The following is a 26,275-nucleotide window of genomic DNA, read 5'->3' on the forward strand; positions in this document are numbered from 1 at the left end:
AACGTTTTTAATAACAATTGACGATATTTCTACTAACTATAACTGATTGCAATTAAGTAACTAAAAACTAACTATGATTAAGTTGTAAACAATTAAGAGAAGGATCCAAGGTTGTGATTTCCCTTATTAATGGAATCCCTTCATGTTATGTTTCATACAGATTTGCCCAATCATCTCTATCGATCATGAGCACTCTTATTTCCATAAATCTCTCCCGAGTAATTACGATAATTTACTAAACGCACTCTCCCGAGTTACGCTAGCTAGCCTTGATTTCAGCTCACTTTAGATCACACCCAAGGCTTCGTTATCCCTAATCCCGCCTTTAAACCCTTGGTTATTGATCCCTCATATACTTTGGGAGTGGTGATGTTCAACAATTACCTAAATATGCACTCTCTCCCGAGTAATACATACTAAATAGGCACAACTAATTGAGTATCCTATCAATTAACTACAACAAGAACGTAGTTGAACAAATAGAGATTAAACTGGGCAAACTATATTAATATAACAAGAAGTTCATCCTCAATAGGTTCCATAAAAACCCTAGACTAAGGAATTAGATACTCATAGCAAAGCAAGATAAAACTACAAAAGTATTCATAATGTGCAATTGAAATAACAAAGAGAATATTGAAAAACTCTAATGGTTGATTGCTCTTCTCACACTTGTTCTTGCCTCCAAATCAGTCTAAAAACAAGCTTAACCTTTGCTTGGGCGAGTTTGTTGAGTTTATAAGGGATCAGGATAAGTTTCCCCCGATTTACACTTTAGTCCCATAATTTTTTGGGCAGTTACACAGTCGACCGCGACCGCGGTGAAACACAAACATTCTGCCTCACTTTCTTTGCCTACCGTGGTCCAGCCGCGGTCACGGTGGAATCCAGCCCAGTCCTCCTTCGCCTCTTCCTTGCTTATTTTTGCTCGGGGTCTTCTTGATTGGCCTTTTATCCACCTTCTTGACTCAAAAACACTCCATAGTCGCTTCTTAATTTGAATTAGTCCCTGCAACGCAAAAGACCACCAATTAGAGTATTTGTTATCATTTAGCCTTTAAAACAACAATAAAGCATGGTACATAGTATAAATATCGTCTATATAGCCTATTATCACTCACCTTAGTTGGCATTGGAAATAAGGACATCACATAGGAAGACAGTGCATCTAAGACACTATCACAAGAGTCACTCTGCCTCCAAGTGACAAATATTGGCTCTTCCATCTTGAAAGTCTTTTTTCACTCCTTTCAATCACCTCTTGCCAGATTTCTTGTGACTTGTTTTTGGAGCCCAAAGGAAGACCTAGATATTTGGTAGGTAGGTTCTCTATTCCATATTCCAGGATATTAGCCAAACTGTATGTTAGGAACTTCATTTACCCGATATAGCTTACTCTATCCCCAGTTAACATGTAGGCCTGCCACAACTTCAAGGGTTGTCAATATTAGTCTGAGATGCAGCATCTCCTCTGGTTGAGTACCTATGAAAATGATAGAGTCATCTGCATATAGTAGATATGAAATCTCTAGGCTGCAATTTCGTCTGTTAGACACCTTGAACCCCTTGATCTAGCCATTTGACTTTGCAGTGTTTATCATCTGATTCAGCCCTTCCATTACCATCAAGAACAAAAGGGGAGATAATGGATCCCCTTGCCTTAACCCCCTTTCTGAGGAGAAAAAACCTTGGGGTGAACCATTAATCAAGATAGAGAATTTTACAGTGCTAAGACAGAAACAGATCGAGTTAATCCATTTAGATCCAAAGCCCATATCAAACATTAATCTCAGAAGGAACTTCCAATTGACATGATTGCCCTCTCTATATCCAGCTTGCATAGAACACCTGGAACTTTGCTTTTGAGCCTTGATTCTACCACCTCATTACCAATAAGAGAAGCATCCATGATTTGCCTTCCTTTTATGAAGGCCATTTGATGACCTCCAATGCGCTTGTTAATTACATACTTCAACCGCTCAGTTAAGACTTTGGCTATAATCTTGTAAACACTTCCAATCAAGCTAACTTGCCTAAAATCTTTAAGTTCTCTAGCTTCATTCTTCTTTGGGATGAGAGCCACATATGATGCATTAAAACACTTCTCAAAGTATTCATTAGAGTGAAAATTCTTCATGGTCAACATGACATCTTCCTTGACTGTTGGCCAACACTTCTGGAAAAATCCCATGGTGAAGCCATCAAGTCCTGGTGCTTTGTCTGAAGCACATGGCTTGAGGCATTCCACCACTTTATGTTCTTCAAATTCTCACGTTTAAACATGGGAATAGATGAACTCATGATAAAGAACGCTTGCACCTAAATGAGTCATATGCAACACAAATTTGAACTAATTGAGCCAATAGACTTTGCATACTCTTAAGAAAATGACAATATTTGTCGTTCTTAAGTATTTATTCTTCACCTATTCGGCCTCTCTCTACCTTACCCCGTTGGCCATCTCTAGTAGCTACACCTAATAACAACTAGAAAAGGATCTTGAATTCCTTATTATCCTCGATTAGAGGTGGCTAAATGGTTAAAAGAAAATAATTATCCATCTATAATATCCATTAAAAAATAGGTTGGATAATGAACTTTTTAAAAACGGGTCGAATATGGATAAGAACCATGTTATTCACTTAGAAAATAGTTAATTAAATGGATAACCAATAGATAACTAATGTGTTTAACTTTTACATTTATAAAGCCTCAAATTGTGAGTTCCTCAATTTTGGGAGACTAGGAATTCTCCCAAAGTAATCATATTCAAGAAGCCATGGATAATACAGATATCCATATTATCCGTCAGATAACCCGTTTTTTATCCGTCTCAAATACGGATTAGGTCGGATAATTTATCCGTTTTTTGAATTACCTGATTTTTGACCCGTTCATATCCGACCCAACCCGCCTGTTTGCCACCCCTACCCTCAATTTTGCAATTTAGTCTAAAAGTAGAACTCTAATTCACACTTGGTGCCAAAGGAGAAAGAAATTCTGTCTTAGTTATTGACAAAATGACCCAAATAAGGTTGACTATTGTTAATTTGGCAACCAGAAACTTTTAGCTTTTGTTAACTTCACTGAAATCAAAACAAAACGAAGTATGTATACTATTGACAGGAAAAAAACGTGACCAAGTATATTCTAATTATTATTCCAAGATTAGATCAGAAAGGATTTGGAGAAAGGAAAAAAAAAAAAAAAAAAAAAAAAACTAAAAATAGAAACACAAAAACCTCACATTGTAGAACTTTATTACTGACTTTTGTATTCATTTTCATTTGCTTCTTTTCAGCATCTCTCATCAACATATTATTCTATTTCTCTCTTCAATCTTCTTCTGGGTACTCTTGATTTCTTTCCAAAATTTATCAGGTTTGATCCGTCCCCATAAAATCTTTTACTCTTTTGCTCTATAGGTCTTTGAATGATCCATCACTGTTTCCATTTTCTGTTTTTATTTTCGAATTCTATGGGTTGACTTTTTTCATAGGTCAAATTGATCTTTTTTTGGGTGCTCTTTGATATTAATTTATATGGGTGTCTTTGTTGATTTTATTGATGCTAATATTTATCTGTTTAAAGCAATTTCCCGTATAAATTTTTGGTCTTTGAGCACACCCTTTTGACTTTTGATTTTCTTGGGTTGCTCTATGAATTGTTGAAATGGTGGAAATAGGGTAAAGAAGTAAAATTAGTACTCCTTATATTATATTAAAGTCTTCATTAATCTGATATTTAAGTAGAGGCGAGAGGAGATAGGAGGAAGCCAAAAAATTGAAAGATAGAGAGTGTATAAAATGGGTCTTAGGTCCAAATCTTATCGGAGGCAAAAAGCCACTAGGTGATTTCTTCCTATCAGCCTAAGTCTTAGGTGGGCATAGTTACCCCATACCTATGCTGGTGAGAGGTCGCAGGTTTTATTTTCGTTCTAATTTTTAGTATATGTCTCATAAACTTCAATGATTGAAGTGAAGCAACAGTGAGTAAGATGGCCCTTTCCATTTATGTCTTCGCGAAGGTAGAAATTTGCATTATATAGTGATAAACAATTAATGAGGTATGGTTTCAATCTATTTGGACCAGGGAACATCCCCAAGTCAATTTATAGGGGAGTTGGCTATTAGGGGTTTTAGGGAAAATAGGTCAGCTTGACTGTGCGCCTTATAATCAAGTAATGCTGATGTACTCAGGAGGAGGTCATTACTACTTGAATTTGTTGAACTGCACAATGCGATTCCATTATGCTATCTGTCCATGCATCTCATTTGCTGAATATGTTGGAAATAATAAATAGGGATGGGAAGATTTTTCTTGGTACATCAACTTCAAGCTCGACGATGGAAGAGAGATCAAGTTTTTGCCTAATTGGTGGGCAAGATCTATTTCCATTAACTGATGCCTAAATTTTTGTTGTGGAGTTCAAGAAGTTGATGGATAGTGCTCAGATCTAAAGTCCATACTGGATCACAATTATTCTAATCTGGAAGAACTTAAAGAGCTTTGTGCCTTGCTTTTCCCATTCTCTAAACACCACTAACATGTGATTCATTCTTGTTTGAATCTTATTATGAGCAATTGATCTCGCATGTTACAACCCTTTCTGTTGCAAGTATTCTTTTGGGTAGCTACTCTGCCAAAATGGTCATACTTAAACGAGGGAAGAGGTTGGCCAACTGAAACTACTTGAATAGTTAAATTTCTAAAAGGATAAAAGTAAAAGAAGTTCACTTAAAACTTTATTTTTCAGCATGAGGTACTATGGAATTTGTTACATTCCTAAGCTTGGGACATGTCTCTAGGAATCATAGTGGTCCAGGAGGGCATTATGTTTGCCAAGTCTTTCCCTGAAGTATTAGGATGCAGGACCCTCATAGTACTGTATGAACTTTTTGGAAGGGGAAGAATAGCTCTACCCATTTTTGATGGATATATGCAGTATAGAGTCAAAAGCAGTTTGTTATGCTTCTCTGGTTTATATATGGAAGAACGAAGACAGCAAATCTCAATAGTTCTTGAGTTCAATAGTGATCGTTTAATCTCTTTATATACAAATTCTTTTTAATTACTTGGATTTTCTTATAAAAGAATCAATGCTTCTATCTTCTTACGGAAGCTTTTCCATACCATTACTTTGTTGATTGTTATTGCAAAGATAAATTGATGATGAGTATATTTATGGCTTATGAGGTGAAAGGGACAATGTATTAAGGAGATGGCATTTTGGTCTAGAAAATTCATATAAGGATCTCTTTACCTCTACTCAATTATATTTTCAATGCTCTTTTTGAGATAAGTTGCAATTGGTGATCAATCAATTGTCTTCCTTTGGAGTTTTAATAGCTTTCACTTGATTAGCTTTTCTTCTCCCTTTTTGTCTTTCTTTTTCAAGTTTTTTTTTTGGCTTAACGGTTCTGATATATGCTTGTTCTTCTATCTAGCTGTTGACCCTGACTTAATTCAGGCCTGTTTTTAAGTGAAAATTTTTGGGTACTCATTCTCTACCGTTGCTTTTGTTCGCATAATTTCACAGTTCCTTTTTTTTTTTTTTTGGGCTCAATTTTCTTTAATCCTGACCAGACGAAGGGAGATGCTCCATGCTGACGGGAACTTGGTTTTTAGTCTCTCCAATCACTGAAACTTCACGCTGAAAGTGGCTATGATAAAGTTCTCTATGGAGGAGGTGGAATTGTATACCAACTGGGATAATGTGATTTGTCCCATTTGCTTGGACTTCCCTCACAACGGTGTTCTCCTCCAGTGCTCATCTTATGAGAAGGGCTGCAGGCCCTTTTTGTGTGACACAGATCATTTGCACTCCAACTGTCTAGAACGCTTCAAACAAGCACATCGGATGATAGCTGGGTCACAATTACTTTCAGCATCCAATGACAGAGAAGATATGACAAAATCGGAAGCCAAGAATTGGCCTGCCTGCCCCTTGTGTAGGGGAGAAGTTACTGGATGGGTTGTTGTTGAGAAGGCTCGCATACATCTCGATGTCAAGGAACGCTGTTGTGAAGAGGATAAATGTCGATTTACGGGCACCTATTTGGAACTTCAGAAACATGCTAAACTTGACCACCCTCATGCATGTCCCTCAAAAATAGATCCTGCTCGACAGGTTGATTGGGAAAATTTTCAGCAGTCCTCTGAAATAATAGACGTCTTGAGTACTATTCATGCAGAAGTTCCCCGAGGGGTTGTTTTAGGTGATTATGTGATTGAATATGGAAATGATAATTCTGAAGATGACTTTGAGGACTTCCCTTCAGCGGAAGGCAACTGGTGGACATCATGTATCTTGTATCAGGTATTTAATAACTTTAGGACGTCTAGAAACAGAAGAAGATCTAGAGTAAGTAATACAAGAAGAGGAAACCGCCATTTGGGTTATGATGCTTCAAACTCTGACGAGAGTTCTGTGACATCTGTAGAATATGTAGATTATGGGGTTGACGAGACTGATGATGAGCTTGTAAGTGCTGCTGGCCTCTCAAGGAGAAGAGCTGATAGTCGCAGGTCAGCAAGTTCTATACAGATTATTGGCCTTTATTTACATTATGCACTACCCTTGTTTTAAGCTCATGTTGATTTGAAATGCTTTTGCCACTCTAAAACGTGAGAATCCATTTTTGTGAATCTCAGCTATTTCGATATTCCTCAAGCTGCTATCTTTGTTTCCTATAAGATTGAGCAAAATATGGAATTCCTGTTTTAATTAAGAAATATCCAAACATCTAGTTTACATGCCATAGGGTGAGCATGTGAGAAATGCAGTGGGGTGATAATAAAAAGCTGCTGTGTGTATAATTTCTAACAGATAAAAGGCAAAGTCTGGTGGCATCTCACATCAGACTTTTTCCCCTGGTGTAGAGTCTATGTGGCCCCACAAATTTCCTTTTAAGCTTCCAGCCTTTTCTCATTTGGTCCGCTATGATTTGTGGAAACCTTGCTCCCTTTATTCTCCTATTAGACAACGCCTCGAATCGAGCTTTTATTGCAACATGCTCTAGGTTGATGTGTCCTTTATGTAGTCGTGGCCTTCACCAGATCGATTGTTTGCTTCTAGTGAAGTGAGAATCAAACGAACTGCACTCCACATCATATGTTTTCTGAGCAGATTACTCACACATTTTTGATGCATTAGATATTCTTTCTCCTTTTTAATAATTCTTATTAACTTTTCTGAGTCTTTCAGTTGATTGCTAATTAGATTGTCTCATTTGCACGCTTACAAATACATATTGACTGATTGAAACTTCTCGTTCTGTGCGTATGAACTCCACTATAGTTGCATTTAAACTCCTATCTTTGGAACTGTTGGCTTACTTTTTCTCATACTGTTGCTAAAGTACGTTGCATTGGCATTCACTCAGCCCCATGTCTAATTACAATGACCAACCAACGGTATGCATTATACCTGTATATATCAAAGATTCCCATGCTTGGACATCATCACTTATTCTATTATTTCGTTAACAAACTTGGACCCTTCTTGATACCGTGGAAGTTCTTTGTCCTTAATTTTGGTGTTCTGACATTCAGAAGTTTGAGCTTCTCAAATATTTTGAGTGTCGATCATTGGCATCTACAATCAAAGTAGCTTCATTTGATTGCAGGCAATTGCAGCTTCTTTAGGAGAATTTGATTGTTCGTCTATGGCCTGAATCTTTGTCCCTTACCTTTACTTTTTTGCTAATGCTAATCTCCTTGTGGGAACTATAGAGAATTGATATGGGAAGAAAATGGAGGGTTAAATGTGACTTCAAGTTTTATATTTGTTTTCACCAAGCATTTTGGTTGCCAAAAAAGCAAGACAGTGAAAATTGATTCTATCATTAGTATGTAGCAAAAAAAAAAAATCCGTGTTTCCTAGATGGTGAGATAATGTCATTCTGTTTTTCATCTTTCTGACTAATACGGAGGAGACACAGTTAACCACAGAAATGGAACTGAATTAGGGTCATCAATAGGCTGATTCAATTTAAGCAATTGCTATTGCTGAAGCATAGAAATGACACATATGAAGGAGATTGCTTTTTCCAATTTGCTTAGTTTCTTTGTCATTATTCAGTCAGATTCACCACTTATTCCTTCATCCTTTTTTGGTACAGTTCTCGAAGGCGTCGTTCCCGCTTCTATGACAATTAGGTAACTACTACTGTAATTGAACTCCAGTGCTCCTCGCTGATTCATATAGTCTGTTTGATGTGGATTATTTTCGTTAATTAGTACCTTATATTAGAACTAGGTGCAGGAACAACAGTTGAAATGGCTTGCACCTGGAAAAAGGTCAGGAGGCTGTTGGATTTCCCCCTTCTCCCTCCTCCCAGCCCAACCCCAGTAGACTGAGCCAATTTAATGGCTCGCCCTGACTACCATGGTCCAATCCATGATTCCCATTGCTCCAGTAACTAGATCGCTCCATTTCTTACGGGTGATTTTTTCACGTTGTAGGGTTAATAAGGATCCATTGGAAAGACTGAAGTGTCTATTCATTTGCTCGAAAGCTAGCATCATCCAAAGAAGGAAGTGTTCCCAAGTATTCCTGGTGGAGTAGTGGCTATGGAGTGAAGAGGGAAAGGATAAAACTTGTTCATGTAGTTGTGGTGCAAACGATTGTAAGCTTGATGCTTGCTCATGATAAACTGAAGGCTTCATACATAGTCTTTTGGACAATTTAACTTACTGTGTTAGTGACCATTTGAATCAGTTTATCATCATCTTTTGCAGACTGCCAATTGCTTTAGATCCTTCTTCAGTTTCTAAAAAGGGTAAATAGTAACCTCCAATAATTATTTGTTTTTTTAATCCAATAATGATTTGTTGATTGTATCAATTTTTGCATTTCTCATTGGTGATGGATATTGATAAATTAGTTCAATGAATGATTTTGGAACTTTTGCAATGATGCAGCTTGCAAATGTTAATACTAAGTTCACTTTTCAGTTATTAAAGGAGGATGACATTCTCAAGACATTTTTCATCTAGTTAACAGTATATTTCACAAGTATAACATCATTGCTTTTGTACGCTTGAGTTACCAATCAAATTAACGAGTAACAACCCCCCCCCCCCCTCCCCAAAACAAAACTCTCGCATTGAACCAATTTGCCTACAACCAAAAGAGGTGATCTGGATAATCAGAGAATAATTGAGAACTCACTTCTAAAGTTTGCTTTGAGGATCAAACAATAGTCCTTTCAATTTTAGGTTGAGTGATGAGTTGACATGTTAATGTGGACTAAAATTTCCGTATCTCCCAATCCATCAAAATCCACTTATAGTTATCAATGATTATACATATATTATACATTCGGCTTAATTTTTCTTTAATAAAAAAAATCTGTACCTAGTATAGTGACTGCGGCTTTTATTAATCTCTCTTGTCACACCCTTCCCAAAAGAAGAAAGACATCACTGACTCGCCAATCAACTATTTTGCGAGAAGAGGCCATCGTATTCTCCTGGTTTAATGGACATTGAATTCGTTGAAGATTCTATGCTCCTCCCTCCCATCAATTTTTTCCAACGCACACCAAAAGAGCACGCCATGTGCAGTGTTACTTATGGTATATATTTTCTCGGCGTAATACATATGGAGACACCTAAAGTTGGCACAATCTTTCACTTAGACACTTAAATTAGGCATCTTTTTAATTAGACACGTTTCTTAGGCAATTTTTATACCAATTAGACACAAAACTATCACATGACAAAGAAAGTGTTTCTCAGTCTCCTTGAGCGCGTGAATGAAATAAACATGGTATTTTTCAATTAATTAAATATTAAAGATGCATTTGACCACAAAAAACCCTATTTTCACTAAATCTCCCCACCCACCCAAAAAACAAACTGTGTTCCATCATCTTCTCCATTTTTCCACCATATCAGCTCCTCCACTATCTTAAACCTTCGTACTCCGTAATAATACTCCAATAAGTCATCTTCTCCTCATAAATTACCTAGCAGCAACCATTTTTTATTTATCATCACCAACCCCCAATTCCAAAAATCCCACCAAAACTTCTCCTCCAACCACCATAATATTTCATTGCCATAACACCAAAAAGTAAATAAAGCTGCAGGAAAAAAATCATCAAGCAGAACTATCAATCTCAAACAAAGACAACTAAAAAGTGGTGAACAAATGAGACCAATATCCTAATAAATAGAATAAAATTACTTGGCCATTGTTATGTAATTTTGATATTTTTGCGGAAATTCTTGGCTTCATTAAGGAGTTTGATAAATGGGTTTTATGAACTTTAGGCTTTGGAGTTTGGATCTGTTTGACGCCGCTTGCCAGACGAGATCAGACAACAACAAAAATTGGACAATGAAGAGGAAGCAGGGGTGATGTCGGCGACGGGATTGGAGACATCGGCGGGTGGGGAACGTTGGAGGTTGGGGACGAAGGGGGTATTTGTATTTTAGTGAAAATAACACTATATAGCTGAGGTGGATAGTGAGGTGGACAAAAAATGATGTGGCACGATTTATAATGGTTACTTTTGCCACGTAAACGGAGATTGCAGAACATGCGCTTGGTTAATTAATAAGCCAGCAAAAAACGTGTCTAATTGGTATGAGAATTGCCTAAGAAACGTGTCTAATTGAAAAGAGACCTAGTTTAAGTGTCTAAGTGAAAGATTGTGCCAACTTTAGGTGTTTCCGTATGTATTACGCCTATTTTCTCCCAACCCAATTAGGCTCTCTAACGAATCCCAAAAGAAACCAGGAAAATATTGGTGGTCATAAAATGACATGGGGAGACCAAACATGGATTCTTATAACTCTTCATTCACACAAACACCAACGGAAAAAAGAAGTGCACTATTGATGATGATAAACCAATGGATTCTTTCTTATCAATTAAGCACAAGGAATTAGACCAAATAGTGTACATTCATCAACCAGTCCGAAGCTGATTTAAGCTCCTGCACTACTTGTCGACAATGAACCTCAAAACTACCAATCCAACAATGGTGGCAACTACAGCTAACATTGATAAGTAAATCGGATACAAAGTAGTCAAAAGTTGTATCCTTCAACACATATATAGCTTTAGAGATATCTAGAAGATGACAAGACAATGCCCTCGCAACCATCAGAAGACTACGGATGTGATTACAGAGATTTGTAGGCAGGCAATACATCATTCCTCTCTTGAAGCAGGATCTAACCCAGCAGACGGGCTATCAGCAAAGTATTCTTGATGTTTGACATTCACACCATACTGTAATGCAAATCAAAAGTTAAAGCGAACCATAGTAAGCAAGTTGAAACACCAAAGATATGCAAGAATAACACTGAATCGATATCAAGGACAACCTTCGGAGAGGAAGATACAACAGAGGTTCTAAAGGGATGGAGAACACCTTTCTACCCATGAGAGCATGTCTTTCGCTTCTAAACAAGTCCTAGTTGGTATATATGATTTAGTTGCTCTTGGTAGAGAATCATATATTTTGTGTAAGGTTTTCTACTTTTTACATACCCATAGTGTATTGTCCGCTCGCATCAACAAAATCTTTACCTAACCAAAAAATTTAAACTAAACATTAAATTTTAAAAAAGATCTATAATCCAGGAACTTCATAGACACAAATGATTGTATACAATGTGAATCATCACTTTTCAAGTTCACATAGAAAAAACATCCAGATCAAGCAGTATTCAGCAAGCAGATTCTGCCAAAACAGCTTATGCACGGATATTAAATTTCATCCTTATATCTCGATCTGCTCACTAGCTCTCAAAGTACTAACTGAACACAGCTATTTAACTACAAAAATCATTTAGAAAAAAAAAAGCAATTGTAATGAATATACCACTTCAACAAAGAACTATTGCTCAAAAAACATTATACAAGAGACTGCTTAAGGGTATATTAGATGAAATTACAGTGATGGGTTAACTTTTTTTCTGTTTTTTTATAGAGAAAATAATGATTCTAGTCCGATGCTTACCTCTCGTAGAGATTTTGAAAGATCATCCATCGTCAAGATAAGGCGTTTGTCCTGCTAAACAGAGTTAGAACCAATAAACATAGGCAAATGAAAAGAGAAATCTGTGAAGCACCTTTTGCTGCTTATCTCTTTTATCCTTGACAATGGCTGACTGTCTTGCCTTGCAATGCCTGCATCACCGTGAGAAACAAGTTAGTTTATCTAATAGAAGCTCGGATTCCGAGAAACATAAACCAAGAACATGTGAAAGTTCTCGAAATTCAACTCTATTTCTGGTCTCAACTCTCAACACAAGAGATTCAACTCTATTTCTGGTCTCAACACAAAGAATGGGGTTATCCTTTATCCACATCTACCCACAACTTCATCAACTTTCCTGCCTTCAACCACTGTCATTTTGTTGTTTCAACGCTATTTCTAGTCTCTACACAGAATACCAAAGGGGATATCCCTTGCTCCTAATATATCCACAGCTTTCATCGACCTTCTTGCCTTTAACCACTGTCATTATGTTGTTTTGCCATTGCAACAACTCCTTTTCATAAATTCCAATTCTTTGGAACATTAATGATAGATAAGACACCAATCTCAAACCCTTATTGATTCTACCAATGATAAGGCCATACTTTATTCTCAAAAGTATCACAATTGGAACCTAAGTTCTTCCCGGAATCCTATGGGATCTAAAGAAACTTGCAAGACTACAAGATGGAGGAGCTTAACAGTTTAATTAAGAGAGAATGGTATTTAACTGCTTAAAAAAATTTCCAAGAGAACTTCTGCATAGAACACAAGGAACTCCCTTATTACTCAATATGGATTCCTGTAGCCTAGAGAAAAGTAACTCGAGTAGAAAAAAGGATAGAATCCTAGAAGGTAACTACAAGCCATGACGCACTCCTGCAAATGTTATTTTCAACTAAAAAGAGACTAGGTGGCAAAGACGATCAGATGCTGCAAATAAGGGGTACTCTAACATGCGGAAGAAAATTAATATCTTCCTCTCTGGAACAAGTTAGCTAAGAATAGTTTTTAGTTTAACATGTAATCAGTAGACATGTGATTTTTGATCCTCCCCAAAATTTTATATATTTTAGCGAGTAAATATTTAGTTTAGGCCTAATATAGTTATTTCAACTCATTTTGACTCTTTTACTTTATTTTGTTACAAGAAAAATGAAAATCACAAAAAATATTTTAGTTTATGTATTTTTCATAAACTTTTATGAAAAAAAATATATATAAAAATGGTACCTTATTTTTATCTTTATATAATTTCGAAAACACAAAAATAGTTTCATGGTTAGTTTAATTAATTAGGATTAGCTTTAGATTGTGTAGTATTTTTATCTTATTTTAAAAGGAGGTGTGACAGCTCTGGCGGCTCTGTTGGGGACAAGAACCCAGAACTTCTGGTTCAGGGTTCAGAATTCGAGCTTAGATGAATTGTTATATTTGACTTTATCTATTATCTGATTTTATTACATGTTTGGGCCTAATGTGCTAAATGTTGTTTTTACCACTTTGATATTATCTGAACTGTATATAAACTGTTACGAAACCCTTCTCTTCTCATCTTCGAGGATGTACTCGCTGGTCGAGACTCCCTATTCTGTTAGTGTCATACCTTGAAATAAGAAAGAGGCTCGGACAAGTTACTAAGCCGGATGGCCTTTTGGTTCCCGGTACGTAGCCTCCTCGGCTCGAGTTGTCCGCTCGGGTACACAAGTCTAGAACAAATGCCCAGGTTTTGAACCTAGAATAACTTAGCTTCATGTCGGATCCCTAGTAGGAACGCTTGTTTGCATCATGTGCATTTGACTTAGGGCACTCAACATTTTTATGTGCTACATGTTGCATTTATTCAAGGGTAAAAGGGTCATTTGGCGGACCAATGATAGCTGAGGGTAAATGAAGAAATGAAAAAAAAACAATGAAAAAAAAAAGAAAAAAAAAAGAAAAAAAAAAGAAAAAAAAAAAGAGAGGGTGAAGTGTGGAGATAAAGCGAGTGGGGCCTAATTATGTTTTCTGTTACATTTTGTTAAGAGAAAAAAAAGAGAGCTTGGAAAATTCAAAAGATTTTTGTACTTTTTCATCATTTTTCAAAAATCAAAATCAAAAAAGGGGAAAAAGAAAAAAAGAAAAAAAAGAGTTTACATGTTTCATCATTTTTCAAAAAAAAAAAGTGAAAGAAAAAAAAACATATTTTCTCTAAATTAGTTGTTATTTTTATTTCTCGCCCGTATCCTATCTGCCCGAACTACGCATACCTGATTCTCGTCTTTCGGGACGTGATACGTAGGCAACCCATATATGGTCCGGTCTTCCTAGTAAATCTTAGGTTCTTGGCATTGCGGGGTCATAGCCAAATTTTGCACTTCTAGCCACCTTTTGGTCAAATAAGCCATTTTGCAAAGATAGCCTCAATCATGTCTTGCATGTGTCTTAGGGAATGTTATTGTCTCACATAGTGCTAGTTTAAGTTTTCTCATACAGGTGTGGATCTACTTACTGGAGTTTGAGCATGACAGATACCCCAGGATCACTGCATTCAGGAGCTGCTCGAGGAGCCATTTTATGTTTTTGAGTCAATTGTTTTTGTTTTATTTTCTAGTCCTGTATAGTAGTATTTAGTCTTTTAGGTGATGTTAGAGTTTGTAGTCGTCAGGTTAAGTTTGTCGAGTCTTTTGTTGTTGTATTTCTTATTTTGTATGTGGAAATGTGTTACAAGTCGAAAATCCAGAAAAAAAAAAAAGAAATTTTGCGTTTTTGTTATAAGAAATAAAAAAAATTCTCTTTTGAGATTGTTTTTCCTTTAGGCAATTAATATCTAGGACTTAAAATGAATTGTTTTTATATTTTCTCTACTATATTAAGACCAAAATTAAAAAAAAAAAGAATTTTCTTTTAGTACTTCTTTAAAATCCTTCTTTAAGGTATTAATTCCAAAATCCAAAAAGATTTTCTTTTGAGGTGTTTCTTGGGGAAATTAGTGAAAATGAAAAAAAAATTCTTTTCATTTTCATTAGAACTTTAGGATATTGTACATAGAAAAAAAACATACTTTATCCTTTGTTTATCATTAGAAATTCTTCTTTAGGCAATCAAAATTGAAATCCAAAAACATTTTGTTTTATCTTTTTTATTGCTTGTTTCGAAACCTTGCATCAGAATATCAAATGAAAATTCTAAATATTTTTCTGTGGTTCACTCTTTAGATTTTCTTCCTAAAAAAAGGAATCAAAAAATATCTTTCTCTTCTAGAGTTTTTCCTTAATAGAGTATTTGTTTCAAAGAAAAGAAAAAAATCCGTTAAGCTTGAGTTTAAAATAGGTTATAGAACATTAAGTTTAGAAAATTCAAAAAAAAGATTTGCTTCATTTATTTCTCTTTTCTCAGCAGAGTAGTCATTAAGGTAAAAGGAAAAGAAAAAGAAAAAGAAACAGAGAACGTCAATTTGTTTACTTTATTCCTGATCTTCCCGAACTACGCAAATATCTGATTCATGCGGCGTCATGATACGTAGGCAATCTACATTTTTTTTTAATTAAACTTGGTCGACTAATATAGGCAACCTACATAGGGTTCGATCGAATCATTTTTTTTTATTTTTTAAAAGAAAAGAAAAAAAAAAGAAAAAAAAGAGAGAAAAAGATGGTGAAATTATGGGAGGTGAGAATTGGGAAGGAAGAAAAGAGCGACAATCAGAGAGAAAAGGGGAAAGAAAATGAGCGAGCTAAGAAGTGCGAGGAAAGAAAAGAAAAGAGAAGATTCAAATGGACAGATTGGGATGATGCCAAGTGACCTTATGACCATCAAAGTCATTCTAGAACCATTAATTGTTGCTAGGTGCATTGCACGCAATGTGATATTTCTGGTGTTAAATGCCCTAACGCTAACGGATGACCCCATTTTGTTCCTTTTGATATCTTCATAGCAGAAAGGTGGTTGGTTTGTGATCCTCGAAGTAGTAACTCCTCTCCACAACATAAAGTCAAAAGGCAATGGTAGACAACAAAAAAACTGAATTGGTTGATACAGGTGCCCAAAAGCAATTGGTTGAACAGGACAATGGATTGGTTGAAGAGGTGAGGATGTTAAGACAACACATGGCGAATATGTATCAGGCCTGGATGACTGGGAAGGCACCACCCCCGCCACCACCTAGCTTCCTAAATGCTACCCTTACCCAAACACCGGTCACAGTGCCAGATGATCCCCCATACTCTCCAGATCCACCCGCTTATCATGGCTTTCCCAACCACCCTAGTAGCTCCATCACTCATCTTCCAATTACATTTCCCAAAAATTGCCCTCCGGTCTTATCCACCATCCCCAACAATGAATACCCACTCAAAGCTCATGATGCCCAATATTACCCCTCAGAGGTTGCCCACAAGGTTCCCAACTCATACAAGCAGGGTCCGCGAGATGGGCCTCATGTTGTAAATGAAGAGTTCACAGGAAGAAAAGGGCAAAATGGGATACCCAGGAGGCTGAAAGGCATAGAACAATCCTTAAAGAACAAACAAGGAAGGGGAGACCAGGGTAGCATGGCTTACAAAGAACTGTCTGTGTCCCCTGACGTTCGCCTGCCCGCGGGATTCAAAGTGCCAAGATTTAACTTGTATGATGGGTGTGGAGATCCGGTAGCCCATTTGAGGGATTATTGCAGTGAAATGAGAAGTGTTGGCGAGAAAGATGATTTGTTGATGGCGTACTTCAGTGAGAGCCTGACCGGGGCAGCTTTGGAATGGCATAATCGTCAAGATGTTGGTAAGTGGCCTACATTGGGTGACATGGCTCAAGATTTTGTTCGATACTTCCAATACAGATCAGGTGTTACCCCAGACCACTCCTCCCTATCTAAAATGGAAAAAAAGCCAGAGGAAAGCTTTAGGGAATTTGGGCTCAGATGGACGGAGCAAGCTGCTCGAGTCAATACCCCGATTGGTGAAGAAGAAATAGTTGAGCTTTTCCTACAAGCCCAGGGGCCCACCTACTTCAGTCATTTGATCCCGGCCTTAGGAAAGCCTTTCAAATATGTGTTAAAAATAGGGGAGCTAGTGGAAGAGGGAATCAAGTCAGGCAAGATCATGAGTTGTTCGAAAGACATTCAGAACATCCCAGTAAGCTTGGGTGGAAGAAAGAGAAACAGAAAAGATGATCTGATGGGCTTTCCCGATCAACACTTCCAGCCTCGACATCGTCCCCGTGGATATCCTTGTGCGCTAGATGATCCTCCCTAATGCCACTTCTCTCCACAGAACTCCCAAAATCACACATCACTTTCCCAGTACCCAGTTCCACAAAATGCATATCCACCTCCACGAGCCTACCGAAAACCTCCTGGATCAGGTTTCCGGCCCAATCAAGCATTCTCTAAAAGGCTTTCACCCCTATTAGAGAATCATACGCCAGTTTGTTCCAAAAGTTGAAGCAATTGGACATGTTGAAGCCGATTCATATAAAAATGCCAACCCTCTGTCAAAGAAGTTTGATTTTTCTCAAAGGTGCGCATATTGCTCACATGCCCAGGGGCATGACATAGAGAAGTGTTGGAATCTGAAGAAAGCAATTCAGAAGCTTATTGATGCAGGTGACATTGTCGTGCAAAATCCAGATGCAGCAGACACTAGCCAAAGTCCATCGCCTGTTCGTAATGAGATGCATATGGTTAGTATGATTTGTTTTGAAAAGGAATATGAGAATTCTTCTGAGATCCTCGAAGGTCCACGCGCTGCAAAGTTTTCAGTGCTATCAGAGGTTGATCTTAAGAACGAGCCAGCAAAGGGAACCCAAAAGCAATTTATTAAGAACAATGTGATGGAGGTTTGTGAGGGTCCTAGTAATGTTGATGCGGAATTCAGTGGCTAAGATGCCGAGCTTGACAATTGGAAAGACGCTCATTTCTTGGTTAGTCGGGGAGGAGTTTTGGTGGTTTATTTTGTTGTCATTTCTGTTGTCCGGGTTATTTCAGGGTTGTAATCCGGATATTGTCTTGTGACTCGAACCCTTCTATCCTTTTATTTTTCCTAGTTTGTTTAGTCATAGTAGCCCGTCTAGTGTTGTCTAGGTTTGTGACCCCAGTTTAGTTTGTTTATTTTGTTGTTCAAACTCTTTCACCATCTGTCTAATGCAATTTTTTGTTTTCTGTAATTTCTAGTCATTTTCGTTTAGTTCCCTTTTCTTTTTATAGTTCTTTTCCTGATTGACTCGAGTGACATGACATGACATGCACGCGTAATTCTCAACCTGGTTTAAAAATCAGTTTAGTCACGAAGCAACGAAACAATGTTGAAGATGTAAGGACATTTGAGGGAAATAAGTGAAAGCATTTTGAGATCACTTCAAGCCTAAATTGTGTGAAACTGGGGCAGATAGAACATAAAAATACACTATTGAAATGCATCATGCTGCATCGGGTGAAGATAACGGCAAGTTTGCCCCAAATTTGTAGGGGGTCGTTCGTGGTAGTGGTAGTGAGAGTGTTGTCCAATGGTGCTTTGTATGTAACAGATGTATAAGGCGAATGTGTGGATATGGTCATCAAGTCTAGCGCAATCAAAAGATGTTACGAATGTTTTCCTTGGTTTGTTTAATTGTGTTGTTTGTACTTGGCATGTTTTGAAGATTGGAATGATGAAGGCATTTTGTTCTGCTATCTAAACACCTTATCCTTCGTTACCCCTTTGAGCCTTGTTTATTTTCTTTCATACCCCTCTTTCGGAATCAGTAGCAAAGATCAGAAACACAAGCGTGAAAGATAAGTAAAGGAAAAGGAGAAAAGAAAAGAACGAAAAGGGAGAGAAGGAAAATGAAAATCAAAAAAAAAAAGGAAAAAAAGAAGAAGAAAAACAACAAAAAGAGAAAAAGAAAGCAAAAAAGAGACAGAAAAGAAAGAGAAAAGAGAAAATCACAACAACAAAGTAATTCTTATGTCATGAACTACGTTCGACCTGATTCCTTTTAAGGATACGTAGGCAACCTCACGGTTCGGTTTCATCAAAATAAAAATCCAAAAGTCCCCAAGCAAGAAACTGGGGCAGAAGTTGTGGTTGTTGTAAGAAATCTGATTCCGAAAGTCGTAATTTTGAACCCATGTGAATTGTTTTGAGCCTTTGATATCCTTTCTTTTTAACCCTATCCAAAAGCCCACGTTACGGTCCAAAGAAAGACCTTCCGATCAGTCTTCGAGAGATGCCAAGTCAAGCAAGGAGAGGTAATTCATGTCAGGGGCAACACTCTGGTCCAAGCAGAAAAATAATGAAAATGAGAGAGTCTTATTGGTGAAAACCCTCACGGGCACCGTAGGGCGACGGTAAGTTGAGAGAAAAGACAGAATGAGAAAGGCTTGATGGTGAAAACCCTTCGGGCACTACAAGTCGAATAAGGATTGTGAATCAGATTGGATAATCGGAGCATTGAAGTCCAGTTTCACGGTATCATTAAGGTAAAAAAAATGTCAGTTTGTTTACTTTATTCCCGATCTTCCAGAACTACGCAAAGATTTGATTCATGCGGCGTCATGATACGTAGGCAACCTACATAGGATTCGATCGAATCATTTTATTTTTTTAAAAAAGAAAAAAAGAAGGAAAAAAAAAGGGGAAAAGAAAATAAAAAAGGGTGAAATTATGGGACGTGAGAAATGAGAGGAAAGAAAAGAGTGATAATTAGAAAAAAAGAGGAAGGAAAATGATCAAGCAAGTGCTAGAAAAGCAAAGAAAAGGGAGGTTGAAATGAACAAATTGGGATGATGCCAAGTGACCTTATGACCCTCGAAGTCATTCTAGAACCGTTAATTGTGGCTAGGTGCATTGCACGCAATGTGATATTTTTGTTGTTAAATGCTCTAATGCTAAAGTGATGGCCTCATTTTGTTATATTCATAGCAGAAGGGTGGTTGGTTTGTGGTTTTTAAAGTGGTAACTCTTCTCTACAACACAAAGTCAAAAGACAATGGCAGACAACAACAGAACTGAGTTGGTTGATACTGGTGCCCGAAAGCAGTTGGTTGAACAGGACAATGGGTTGGTTGAAGAGGTAGAGATGTTAAGACAACACATGGCGGACATGTATCAGGCTTGGATGACTGGGAACACACCACCCCCGCCACCATCTAGTTTCCTAGATGCTGCCCTTACCCAAACTCCGGACATAATGCCAGATGATCCTCCATACACATCTGATAGGTTTCTACTTTGTAGTTTTCTTGTTAGGAATCATCTCTCTCCTTTGTCCTTTACTCTGTTCCTTTTGTCTTGTTTACTTCTTCTTCCTGAGTCCGTTTGGTCCGAATAAGTGAGAAATGACTTCAAAATTTGCCACCAGCTTTTCAATTGCACAAAACGGGATCTGACCAGCACATCAAAGTGGCATAAGTTAGGAAAGAACAACAAGCGCACTGAGTTGGTAGCAATCAACATGCTTTGGAGTCCATGAGAAATACAAAGGTTTGGTATATTTCAATTCGTGAACAGTGCAACAAATAGAGGATGTTGGGTGAACGGGTCAAAGGTATTCTCTGTAATGAGATCAACAAAGAAAGTGTTTAACCAGTGACAAGCAAGGTAATCCAAGCAGAAATCAAAGTTATCGTGACAAGTGAGGGAACAATAGACTTCAAGGCCAAGGCCAGTGATTTAAGTCAGGAAGGAACATCATGTGCACTAAGTGGATGGCAATTAACGTGCTTTGGAATTCATGTCAACACAAGAGCACGATGCAACAGATGGAGGGTGTTAGGTGGATGAATCAAAGGTATTTTCGGTGAAATACAAAGGTTGGTAAATATCAGTTCATGAACAATGCAACAGATAAAGGGAATTGGGTCTGAACGGAGAAGGGGTATTTTCTGTGATAAGGATGACAGAGAAAGTGGTTAGTCCATAAGCAAGCAAGGTCCTCGAGTGGAAATCGGTTATCATGGGAAGTGAAGGAGCAATCGCCCTCAAAGTCAAGGCCACAAAACAACTACCACATTTTAAACTGACAAGATTTTTCTTTGATTGAAACAGGGGCAGGAAATTTCGTTTGTTTCGGAGAAACCCTCCGCAAGGAAAAGCAAGCACCAGACAGGTTTGACTGTAAACTCTTAGGACCTTCCTGGAAAATGTGGCTTAGTTAAAATTCAAAACAATCATGAATAGCATAGAGGAAGGTAAGTTGGTTTCAAAGTTTGCATGTTTAAGATAGAATTCAATTAGGAGTTTTCAGGATTCCCCCCCCCCCCCGAATAATGGGACCTAGTTTTAAGATTTCTATTAGATCAGAAGATGTATCATAAATTCTGTCGTAGGGTAGTATAATTCAATCGTAAAAGTGTTATTTTTTAGGACAAGACTTGATTTTGAGTTTCAGGACCCTCCTGGATAATGAGATGTAGTTTTAAAACTTGCTTGGATAGCAAAACTTAGCATAAGTCACACCTTTAGAAGATATAACCTAGATTTAAAATTGTCGTTTAATTAAGAGTTGTCAGGACCCCCTGGATAATGGGACCTAGCTTTCAAATTCTTAGTAATATTTGGTAATATGATTCAGTTTAATACTCACATATGTGCCCAGTTACCAAACTGGGGCAGAAAATTTTCTTTGTTTTGTCTATTTTCTGTTGAAATCAGGTACCCACTTGGAGAATAGGGAGAAACAGTTCAAGTCTAGCAGTCAGGAGCCCGCCTGGAGAGCAGGGAATACATTCAAGTCTAGCAGTCAGGAGCCCGCCTAGAGAGCAGGGAATACATTCAAGTCTAGCAGTCAGGAGCCCGCTTGGAGAGCAGAGAATACATTCAAGTTTAGCAGTCAGGAGCCCGCCTGGAGAGCAGGGAATACATTTCAAGTCAGCAATCAGGAGCCCACCTGGAGAACAAGGGAGTATTACTCAAGTTTTAGTTTTCAAGTTCTTATTGATATTTGGTAATGTGGTTCGTTTTACACTTACATATGTGCCCAGATACCCAAACTGGGGCAGAAAATTTTTCTTTGTTTTTGTTTATTTTGATGAAGTCAGGAGCCCGCCTGGAGAGTAGGGAATACATTTTAAGTTCAGCAGTCAGGAGCCCGCCTGGAGAGCAGGGAGTACATTTCAAGTTAAGCAATCAGGAGCCCGCTTGGAGAGCAGGGAATACATTTCAAGTCAGCAGTCAGGAGCCCGCCTGGAGAGCAGGGAATACATTCAAGTTTAGCAATCAGGAGCCCGCTTGGAAAGCATGGGAATATAATTCAAGTTCAGCAGTCAGGCGCCCACTTGGAGAGCAAGGGAATACAGTTCGAGTTCAACAATCAGGCGTCCACCTGAAGAAAAGGAAAAGCATCTCAGATTGCAATTCAAGTCAGCAACCAAAGAATCTCACGGCAAGAATGCGAGTCAACAGTCCGAGGTGATCAACAAAAGTTAGTCACAATAAAGAAAAAAAGAGAGAAAAGTAAGAAGTGAATCCAAATGCAGAAGTTGATGGAAGATGTGAACTGCTTAAGACATGGTGGAAGTCATAAGCACTACATGTCCGGTCTTGATCCAAAAAGCTATAGAAGAACGAGCTAGCACCTGCAACTAGCAAGCGTCAAAGCATCAAATCTAAGGTCCGCATGAAGAACCATTCAAGACTCAAGATCAAGCTTCAGAAGACTTATAGATAGGAATCTTGTAACTCGTAATTGACAGGCTTAGCTAGTCTTTTTCATGTTTTGATTTTTGATGTAATAACAGGACTGCGGACCGAAACCTCGGCGGAACGGCACCTCGATTGGCTCTTCACCTCGGCATACTCCATCATCTCACTCACTTCCCGAACTACACTGACTTGATTCCTTTATAGCCAAGGATATGTAAGCAGCTCAGACACCAGGGCTCGGTCACATTCTCCTTTCTCTTAGTTTTAGTCTCTCCAAGTAAGGGTCGGGTCAAAAACCTGTCTAGTCAGTCTTTGTCTGTTCGCGTTTTCAGTCAAAGATGGGCATCTGTAGACATGTGATTTTTGACTCTCCCCAAGATTTTATATATTTTAGCGTGTAAATATTTAGTTTAGGCCTAATATAGCTATTTCAACTCATTTTGTCTCTTTTACTTTATTTTGTTACAAGAAAAATGAAAATCACAAAAAATATTTTAGTTTATGTATTTTTCATAGAAAAAATTTAAAATATATATATAAAAATGGTACCTTATTTTTATCTTTATATAATTTCGAAAACACAAAAATAGTTTCATGTTTAGTTTAATTAATTAGGATTAGCTTTGGATTGTGTAGTATTTTTATCTTATTTTAAAAGGAGGTGTGACAAAATCCTAATGTTGTTAAAAGCACGCTGAGACATGGTTAAACTCAAAACTAGGTGTCAAGTAAGTTAGACACTTCATCTTGCTAGGCAGCACTTCAATGCAAGCACCAAGGTTTTAAGGGATATCTTCCGAAATGCACCTTTGAGCCCATGCCCTCTTATCTTAATGAGGGAGACACTGACACTACCAATGATTATAAGTGATATATAATAGTAATTTTTAGGGATAATACATCATTACCCCCTTGGGGCTGTCCCACTTTGCCAGTTGCACTCTCAAAATTTGCGGGGGTCCTATGACCCCCTTGTCTTTGTTCAAAATATAATAAATACCACCTTCCGTGGTTAGCACCACTTTCAACCAAAATAATATATGGCACGCACCAATCATGTATTGACATGTGTTTTTCTTCTTTTCTTTTTTTGTTTTACTCTTTATATTTTCTTTTTATTCATTATTTAATTAACATTATCTTTTATTTTTATTTTCTTTTTCTTTCTTATCTTTTCTTCTTCTCTGTCACATTGCAACAACTAGCCATCTTCTTTCTCATCTTCGCTATTGCAAATTGCTTATACTCAATTTTTTTCCAGATTTCTTACACGTAATTTAAAGTACCAATTTTTGAGTAATTCATCCATATTTCTAAAAAGCTTTACAAAGCCACCACCACCAAAGAAAGATGGCGGATGGCTTTTCAGTTTTGAGCTTCGAAATTACATCAATAGCAGAGCGCTTTTCTTCAAGTTTCAGACATTCAAATCAATGTAACCTCAAAATGTAGCTTCAAGTTTCAACTCCCAGAAGGTTTGAATAGCCAATTTTTTTTAACTTTGAGGATTCAAATCACCTGTATCGGACTTTCGAAGCACCCGCAATGGAGTTCAAAATTTGCAGTTCGAAATCCTCAGTAAGTAACCCGAATTTCCGCTCCAGATTTGATTTTTGGACTTTAAAAATAGTACTACAGTACCCAACAACTAAATTCAGTTCTTCAAAACCCAACAACTAAATTTTCGTTCTTCACCTTCAATCTTTTTCATAATTAAGGATACTGAACAATGACTTGACAGTGAACAAAGAAAATGAAAAAGAAAGAAAAATGAAAATGGAGAAATAACTAGAAAGTGGGTGCAAATAAAAACGAAAAAGTCAAAGGAAAAAAAAGGAGAAATAACCAGATTTGGGGAAATTTTTTACTTCTCACGCGCTATGATAGCGTGCAAAATGCTAAAGGTGCCACATCAGCTCAAAAAGAGATATTTATTATACTTTGAACAAATACGAGGGGATAATAGGACCCCTGCAAAGTTAAAGGGTGTATCTGACAATTAGCTACAACACCCCTGCCTAACCAATTTTTTTTGGAAGGTTAGGGGACAACAGTAGAAGTGTCATAGAATGGCAAACACTTGAACCAGCACTACCACGCGTGGAAGCCTCGAGAAGTAAGAGACAATCAGTGTGAGCAATATGCTGAAGAATTAGCAGCTTAATAAAAGTTTTTTTTTTTTTGTGTGTGTGTTGGGGGGGGGGGGGAGATAAGAAAGATACAGAATTTATGAACATACTGGAGAGCATCGGTGGCAACATCTGCAATAAACTTCTGTGTGGCAACTGCCACCAACCTTATTCTGCATATACAGAGGAGACACTCAATGTAACAATACAATGTTCAAAACAAATAAGTTAGATGAAATAGCAAAATTGAAACACACATTGCTGCCAAAAGAAACATCAAGTGCCACAACTCTTTAAATTTACAACTATTTAAGAAAGCAAATACGAACCCAATTCACATATACATTAATTTTGCAAAAAATTACTGCCAAACCACAAAAAAAAAAGAATTGTTTAAAAATCAAAAGGAAGGAACTTAAGCGCAGATGTACAGTATAAACTACGAATTCAGCCGAACGCCGCAATTTTATCCCAGACTCCGTATGTGTTAATAAATCTACTAAATACGTACAAATATTAAATTTCGAACACAGTAACTCTAATGGCCAGTGTGTTCACTGTTTGGTGGCTTTCTGAATCCATAAAGTTCAAATCTTGGATTCCACTCTATTATTTAGTAACTTAAGGAGAAGATAAACCTAGTAAAAATTGTTTATCATCTTAAGGAGAAGATAAACCTAGTAAAAATTGTTTATCATCCAAGAACCAAAAAAAATCATATACTAAGATAGTTTCGCCTTCTTCTTTTTTGTGCAATCCGAACAAGGAACAAATTTTCTATGACTAGTACTTTTTAATGACGGTGGTGTCAGGGCCAGCTTGTGAGCACCTCGACTATTCCACGGGATACCTGTTACCTGTCACCAGCATAGGAACCTAGTATCTCCGCCCACCAAGACTTAGGCAGATTGGAAGAAATCTCCTAGTATTTTTTGTAATTTTCTATGAATAATATTAAGAGCAACTTAAAAGATTAAATAGGACTAACAGCAAAATAAAAATAAAAAAGAGGAAGAGAGTGCATACAATCGAACGTCAGGGCATTGGAAACCACTTTTACCCAAGTAATGCTCCACTAATTCATCTGGAATCTGATCAAAAAAGTTTTAACCATCACAAACAGAATGTAAAATTATATAGACCTAAAACTGCACGAGATTGAAAATAGCTGCTGATAAAAAGAGAAGGGGGAAAAAGTGAGCTGACAGTGGGAGTATAGTCCATTAAGGAAGCAAGGAAATCGGCGAGGGCAGTGTCATCTTCGTGTCTTCCTTCACTCGTTTGCTGACTTTGACTCTGGTTCATTTCAACGGCGGATCAGCGCCGTTCGGAGTTTCAACTTCGACTGAGGTAAAATGGGGGGTGCGAAACCACAGAGGTAAGGAGGTTTTCGAACGCTCGCTTTGTGAAGGAAAATGAAGGAGGAGGAAAATTGAAAAGAAGTTTATTTCTTTTTTTGGTTCCTTTATTTAGCTTAAGGGTAAAATAGATAGAAGTTTTACTTTACCCTATATAATAAGTGAAGGCTTGGGCATTTCAGTAGATATAA

At 37.4% G+C, this 26,275-nt stretch overlaps 2 protein-coding genes across 4 annotated transcripts; one reads left to right on the top strand and one right to left on the bottom strand.

The window, feature by feature from the left end:
- Nucleotides 1-3,246: 3,246 nt before the first annotated feature.
- Nucleotides 3,247-8,758, top strand: LOC104216646 (uncharacterized). Of its 2 annotated transcripts, XM_009766753.2 has the most exons (4): nucleotides 3,247-3,381; nucleotides 5,587-6,528; nucleotides 8,124-8,160; nucleotides 8,467-8,758. In XM_009766753.2, exons 2-3 carry the CDS (start codon nucleotides 5,666-5,668, stop codon nucleotides 8,158-8,160), a joined length of 900 nt encoding a protein of 299 aa, XP_009765055.1. In that variant the 5' UTR covers nucleotides 3,247-3,381; nucleotides 5,587-5,665; the 3' UTR covers nucleotides 8,467-8,758. The 2 variants fall into 2 exon arrangements, with proteins under 2 accessions (XP_009765055.1, XP_009765053.1); XM_009766751.2 differs by lacking the exon at nucleotides 8,124-8,160.
- A 2,094-nt stretch (nucleotides 8,759-10,852) lies between these two features.
- On the bottom strand, nucleotides 10,853-26,208 carry LOC104216642 (transcription initiation factor TFIID subunit 10). Of its 2 annotated transcripts, none has more exons than XM_009766747.2 (6): nucleotides 25,933-26,208; nucleotides 25,753-25,817; nucleotides 24,837-24,899; nucleotides 12,094-12,151; nucleotides 11,982-12,032; nucleotides 10,853-11,248 (listed from the first exon to the last, which is right to left on the bottom strand). In XM_009766747.2, exons 1-6 carry the CDS (start codon nucleotides 26,029-26,031, stop codon nucleotides 11,168-11,170), a joined length of 417 nt encoding a protein of 138 aa, XP_009765049.1. In that variant the 5' UTR covers nucleotides 26,032-26,208; the 3' UTR covers nucleotides 10,853-11,167. The 2 variants fall into 2 exon arrangements, with proteins under 2 accessions (XP_009765049.1, XP_009765050.1); XM_009766748.2 differs by lacking the exon at nucleotides 10,853-11,248 and adding an exon at nucleotides 11,300-11,548 and having other exon boundaries at nucleotides 25,933-26,202.
- Between the last annotated feature and the right edge of the window lie 67 nt (nucleotides 26,209-26,275).

Source organism: Nicotiana sylvestris, chromosome 10 (assembly GCF_000393655.2).
Source record: "Nicotiana sylvestris chromosome 10, ASM39365v2, whole genome shotgun sequence".
In the NCBI taxonomy this organism is placed as follows: Eukaryota; Viridiplantae; Streptophyta; class Magnoliopsida; order Solanales; family Solanaceae; genus Nicotiana; species Nicotiana sylvestris.

Excerpts from the sequence above, each read along its gene's own strand:
- LOC104216646 (XM_009766751.2), top strand. The coding sequence starts at position 5,666 with ATGATAAAGTTCTCTATGGAGGAGGTGGAATTGTATACCAACTGGGAT. Across the intron at positions 6,529-8,466 it reads AGAAGAGCTGATAGTCGCAG|GGTTAATAAGGATCCATTGG; the intron begins GTCAGCAAGTTC and ends TTCACGTTGTAG.
- LOC104216642 (XM_009766747.2), bottom strand. The coding sequence starts at position 26,031 with ATGAACCAGAGTCAAAGTCAGCAAACGAGTGAAGGAAGACACGAAGAT. Across the intron at positions 25,818-25,932 it reads TAATGGACTATACTCCCACT|ATTCCAGATGAATTAGTGGA; the intron begins GTCAGCTCACTT and ends TTTTTTGATCAG. Across the intron at positions 12,033-12,093 it reads AAAGAGATAAGCAGCAAAAG|GACAAACGCCTTATCTTGAC; the intron begins GTGCTTCACAGA and ends TCTGTTTAGCAG.